The sequence below is a fragment of the Eimeria necatrix genome, genomic scaffold (assembly GCF_000499385.1).
Source record: "Eimeria necatrix Houghton genomic scaffold, Enh_scaff1695, whole genome shotgun sequence".
In the NCBI taxonomy this organism is placed as follows: Eukaryota; Apicomplexa; class Conoidasida; order Eucoccidiorida; family Eimeriidae; genus Eimeria; species Eimeria necatrix.
The window spans coordinates 1-5,762 of record NW_013652374.1 but is presented as its reverse complement, the minus strand read 5'-3'; the positions used below and the strand labels follow the sequence as shown (position 1 = coordinate 5,762).

The following is a 5,762-nucleotide window of genomic DNA, read 5'->3' as shown; positions in this document are numbered from 1 at the left end:
CGACCCTCCTGCTGCTGCTGCTGCTGCTGCTGCCGCTGCTGCTGCTGCTGCAGCAGCTGCTGCAGCAGCAGCAGCTGCTGCAGCAGCTAGCTGTACTTGGCCCTGCCGAGGGAGTGGAGTGCCGAGGATGGCCATAACACTTCCTGCTGCTCCTAAAGGAGTTAAAGGAGTTTGGAAAACAATGACAGCAGCACCACGCCTCCCGCTGCTGCTGCTGCTGCTGCAGCAGCAGCAGCAGCAGCTGCTGCTGCTGCAGCTAGCCATACTTGGCCCTGCTAAGAGAGTAGAGAAAAGTCCCAACAATAGCCACAACACTTCCTGCTGCTCCCAGCGGAGTTAAAGGAGTTTGGAAAACGATGACAGCAGCACCACCACGCCTCCCGCTGCTGCTGCTGCTGCTGCTGCTGCTGCTGCTGCTGCTGCTGCTGCTGCTGCTGCTGCTGCTGCTGCTGCTGCTGCTGCTGCACCAAATGGCACTTTGGGTCATCTTCAGCAGCACGGCGGGGGCCCCGGGGCCCCCCGGAGCAGCAGCAGCAGCAAACGCTGCTGCAGCACGGGGCCCCTCGAGCAGCAGCGCGAGCGGCAGCGCAGCAGCAGAAGCTACCATGGTCAGCAGCGCGTACAAGTTCGGAGAAGACAAGTTGCTGCCAACTGCTGCTGCATTAGACATCACTTTTTTGGCCAAGAGGGCTCTGCTGCTGCTGCCGAAGTTGCTGAGCATTGCGCAGCAAAAGGAGGCCCAGCTGAAGTCCACTTGGGTGCAGGAAGCAGCAGCAACGCCAGCAGCAACGGGCAGCAGCGCGAGGTAAGTTGCTGCAGCAAACTGCTGCTGCAGCAGCAGCAAAGACAGCAGCGCCGTCAAAACTGGCTCCCCAGCCTTCACAATATGAGTAAAAGAAACTGCGCCTAAAGACATCGAAACTACTGCTCCAAAATGAACCAAAAAGTGGCAAAGTCCTTGCGGAACAACAGCAGCAAAGAAGAGTTTCCAGGAGTGGCAGCGGGGCCTGGGCCGCAGCCGCAGCAGCCAGGCGGAGCCGAAGAAGAGCCAGCCAAAGAGCAGCTGGAAGGTGGAGACGAACCAGGGGAGAGGCAGCAGAGAAAGGGCTTTCTTGTTGTCTATGTTGTACATTATGTTCAGCAAATACCACGCCAGCAGCAGCAGCAGCAGCTGCGCCTTCTCCGCAGCTGCCCAACGAACCCCCTGGCCCTTCGAGTGGACCACTGGTCCACTCTCCAGGTCCACTGGACCTCCCGCCGCGCCGTACCCGCTGCAGCCCGCGCCCGCGCGCAGCCGCTGCGACTCCGCGGCCGCCCCCATCGCCGCAGCTCCGCGCGCAGCCAAACGCGAACCCAATGCGCTCCCAACTGCGCCTTTTCGAATTATAATCAAATTATTTGTCTTTTTTAATCCCCAAATCCGAAAAAAACGCAAAAATCCACCCAGAAACGCACACAGAGCTCCCCGTACACCCCACGCGCACGCCCCCAGCTGTACGTACGTACACCCCAAACTGACGCTGCGCCCAGCAAACGCCCCCACTCTTCTTCGGCTTCACTTTTCCTTTTTGCTCCTCTTCGCCGCCGTCTCGCTCTCTGCTGCTGCTGCTGCTGCTGCTGTGCTGCAGCAGCAGCAGCAGCAGCGGCTGCGGCTGCTGCGCTGCTGCGGCTGCGGCTGCGGCTGCGCTGTCTCGCAGCCTGCCGCTCCGCCGCTGCTTCCTTTTCGCGTTTTTTTAATTCTTTTGCTTTTTATTTCTCCTTTTTAGTTCTTTCCGCTTTTTCCCGACCAAATCCGCCACTTACTCCCCACAGACGCCCCCAGAAACGCAGCCGCCACCCCGCAGCAACCCCTCATCGACTCTCCCCGCTGCTGCTCGCTCTTCGTGAAGCCCCAGGCGTTTATTTGCTTATTTATTTATTTATTTATTTATTTTATTTATTTATTTATTTGTTTTTCTTTATTTCACTTCTATTCCGCCTTTCCTCCCCGCCACAGACCCTCCCGCACCAGCTGTCACTACACCCCCCGGCTGTCTTGCCGACCATGCGTGTCTTCTGCACTCTCCTGTAATTACTCCTGTCTTTATTTATTTATTTATTTATTTATTTTATTTATTTATTTATTTATTTATTATTTATTTATTTATCTTTTATTTTCCACTTATTAGTTCTCGTCTGCTGCTATTGAGCCCCCGCGTCCACTCGCGCCTCTCTTCCCCTCTTCTTCGCCTTCGGGTGCTACTGTCTTCACCTATTTTTTCATTTTCTTTTTGTCTTTTTGAATTTATTTATTTATTTATTTATTTATTATTTATTTTTTATTTATTATTTATTATTTATTTATTTATTTATTTATATTCTGCAGCAGCTGCCCTCCCCCAGCCGTTCCCCTACTTCTTTCCTTCCCCCTAAACAGCTCAGAAGTCAACCCAAACTATCCCCCAGTAGACCTCTTTGAATAATTTTTAATAATTTAAAATAATTTAAAATAATTTAAAATAATTTAAAATAATTTAAAATAGTTTTCAATTCTCTGCAACGCTGTACTGCCCCCAAAAGCCCAGGGGGCCCCCAACCCCCTTGCACTGAGCTAAAGCCAGGGGCCCCCCGGGTACCCCTAGGGGCCCCCAGGGCCCCCAGGTGTACCCTAGGGGCCCCCGGGGCCCCCGGGGCCCCCAGGGTACCTTCTTGGGGCCCCTAAACACCCAACGGGGCCCCAAGAAGGCCCCCAAGGGCCCCGGGGGGCCCCCAGGGGGCCCGGGGGGGCCAGCTGGCTGGATGGGAACAGCTAGCTGGCTAGATGGGCACAGCTAGCTGGCTAGCTGGGCGCAGCTAGCTGGCTAGCTGGCCGTAGCTAGCTGAACTTGTGCCAGGGCCAGCCAGGCGCAGCACCAGCGCACCCCCAGGGTCACTGTGGGGCCCCACAGGCTCCAGGCCCTTTAGGGGGCCTTCACCAGACTTTAGGCCCCGCAAAAGGGCCCTGAAAGCCGCAGCAAACCTTATGGGGGGCCCCCTAGGGGCCCCCCAGGGGCCCCCAAAGGGGGGCCCCCCAGGGGCCCCCAGACGGGGGCCCTCCAGGGGCCCCCAAAGGGGGGCCCCCCAGATTCCCCCAAAGGGGGGCCCCCCAGGGGACCCCAGAGAGCCCCCTAGGGGCCCCCAGAGGGGGCCCCTAGGGGCCCCTAGAGGGGGCCCCTAGGGTCTAGGCCTCAGCAGAGGTGCAAAGGGCCCTTGGCAGCTTTTGTGGCTTCTTAAGAAGCAGCAGCTGCTTCCTCTGCTGCTGCTTCCCTCAGGTTGCTGCTGCACTCTTTTGCTGCTGCTGCTGCTGCTATTTTTAGTTTTGCTGCTTCTAGCTGTCTTACGCACATAAATATAAATATATTTAAATGCAAATATATTTATAAAGACATAGAAGTTGATATTTTCAATAAAATATATATATTTATATTTATATATTTATATATTTATATATTTATATTTATATTTGCATGCGTTCTATGGCAAATAAATTGATATATATAAATGCACACTGAAGTCTGTCTTCGCCTCCCCAGAGTGCAACAGCACCTTCTGAACTAGGGTTTAGGGTTTAGGGTTTAGGGTTTAGGGTTTAGGGTTTAGGGTTTGGAGCCATTTTTCTTTGTAGAAATGCAAGAAGCGGCTCTTCAGGGTTTGCAACTGATGAATTATTTATTTACAATCATTTATTTATTATTTATTTATTTATTTATTTATTTATTTATTTATTTATTTATTTATTTATTTATTTATTTATTTATTTGTTCTTCAGCCAGCGCAGCCACGAGGCTGAAGAAGAGCTGTTTGCGGTGGCGGTCAAACTGGACTGGAGAATCTGGAAAGTGGAAGTTATTAATAATTTCATTTTCGTTTTTATTTTCATTTTTATTTTCTTTTTTATTTTCTTTTTTATTTTCTTTTTTATTTTCTTTTTTATTTTCCATTTTCGTTTTTATTTCTTTTTCGTCCAACTTCTCCGCCCGCCGCCAGGCCTTTTCCCGAATGCACACAACTGGCCATCCCCAGCTGCGGAGGGCTTTGAGTTTGGCCCTTGTTGCTGCAGCAAGTGGCGCGTCTGCTGCTGCTGCTGCTGCTGCTGCTGCTGCTGCTGCTGGTTCTGCTGCTGCTGCTGGCTCTTCTGCTGCTGCTTGTTTGCGGTGTCTAGACACCTCGAGGAAGTCGTGACACTCCAGCAGCACCAAAACCAACAAGTGCGAAGCAGCAGACACAGAGCAGCAAACAGATGGCTGTCCTGCTGCATCAAACATGTAGCAAGGACGAGCAGCAGCAGCAGCAGCAGCAGCAGCTGCTGCTGCTGCTGCTGCTGCTGCTGCTGGTTGGTTTGGGGGCTTCGAGAGGCTGCTCTGCTTAGCGTCGCTGCGCCTCGAGCGACGCCCCCTTGCTGCTGCGGGCTCTGCTGCAGCTGCTGCTGCTTCTGCTGCAGCTGCTGCGGGCTCTGCTGCAGCTGCTTCTGGTTCGACTGTTGCTGCTGCTGCTGCTGCTGCTTCGGTTGCTGCTGCTGCCGCTTGTTCCGCTTCTTGCTCTGCCTCTGCTGCTGCTTCCGTTGCTGCTGCATCTGCCGCTCCTTCTTCCACTTCAAATCCGCTCAAAGGCTCCTCGCTGCTGGCCACATCTTCCCCTGCTGCTGCTGCTGCTGCTGCTGCTGCTGCTGCTGCTGCTTCTTGCTGCTGCATGTGCCTCGCCAAAGAAGCCAAGTCGACGGCCATATCAGCGAAGGCCCAGCTGCCCACGCAGACATTGCGGTGTACAGACACCTCGGGCCACTGCCGAATGCAATTAAAGATGCGCTCCTGCACAGGAACTACAGCCCCGCTGCTGCTGCTGCTGCTGCTGCTGCTGCTGCTGCTGCTGGCCTTGGCCTGCTGCAGCTGCTGCAGCAGGTCCAGCGAAGACAGCCTGTGGGGCCCGGAAGGAAGCGGCGAAGGCGGCAGAAATGCAAAAGAAGAAAAAAAGGAATTCAGAGGAGGCGGCAGACGCGACAGCAGCGGGGAAGAAGACAGAAACCCTAAAACAGGGTTTAGGGTTTCGTGCTGCCACTGGTCCCGCTGCAGCACAAAGAAAAGCCAACTCTTTGCTGCTTCCAATTCAATTTTAAAAAGAGAAGTCTTTGCCTCTACGAATGCAAAAGAATTGCAGTATAGTTTTAGATTTATAAAAGATAAAATGCATTTAATAAATAAATAAATTTTATTGTTTTCCAATTCATTTGTAATCAACTCATGCACATCTCCAGATGTGCTAAACCCTAAACCCTAAACCCTAAACCCTAAGTAAAAAGCCAGCAAAAGGTAAAGACGGGCAGCAGGCGCCGCAAACTCTTTAGGGTTTAGGGTTTAGGGTTTAGGGTTTACGGTGTCGTAAAGAGCCTGAGCTGCTGCAGTAATGCTCTCCACATCTAAACTTCTGGGCCTCGCAGTTAAGTCGAAGAGAGCTGCCGCCTGCAGCAGCGCCAGGGGACCCTCAGCCTGCAGCAGCAGCAGCAGCAGCAGCAGCAGCAGCAGCAGCAGCGCATTGGACACAGTGAAAGCAGAGAGGGAAACCCTAAACCCTAAGTTAGCGCAAAAACCAACAACGCCGGAAGCAACTGCACAAACGAAAAGGAGGAAAAAGAGAAATAAAACAAAAAAGAGAAATAAAAATGAAACTCTACCAGCAACAGCAGCAACAACAGCAGCAGCAGCAGCAGCAGCAGCAGCAGCAGCAGCAGCAGCAGCAGCAGCAGCAGC

The 5,762-nt window shown here is 52.8% G+C and overlaps 2 protein-coding genes across 2 annotated transcripts; both read right to left on the bottom strand.

Annotated features, from left to right (window-relative positions):
- Positions 1-256: 256 nt before the first annotated feature.
- ENH_00020260 (hypothetical protein, conserved) lies at positions 257-1,321 on the bottom strand (the record flags this gene model as incomplete). The annotated part of the gene is made up of 1 exon (XM_013579445.1): positions 257-1,321. One exon carries the CDS (start codon positions 1,319-1,321, stop codon positions 257-259), a length of 1,065 nt encoding a protein of 354 aa, XP_013434899.1.
- Positions 1,322-3,764: 2,443 nt separating this feature from the next.
- On the bottom strand, positions 3,765-5,501 carry ENH_00020250 (hypothetical protein, conserved; the record flags this gene model as incomplete). Its single annotated transcript, XM_013579444.1, has 2 exons — positions 3,765-5,081; positions 5,388-5,501. Coding segments are annotated over 2 exons (1,431 nt in total), but the record flags the coding sequence as incomplete, so codon positions are not given.
- Between the last annotated feature and the right edge of the window lie 261 nt (positions 5,502-5,762).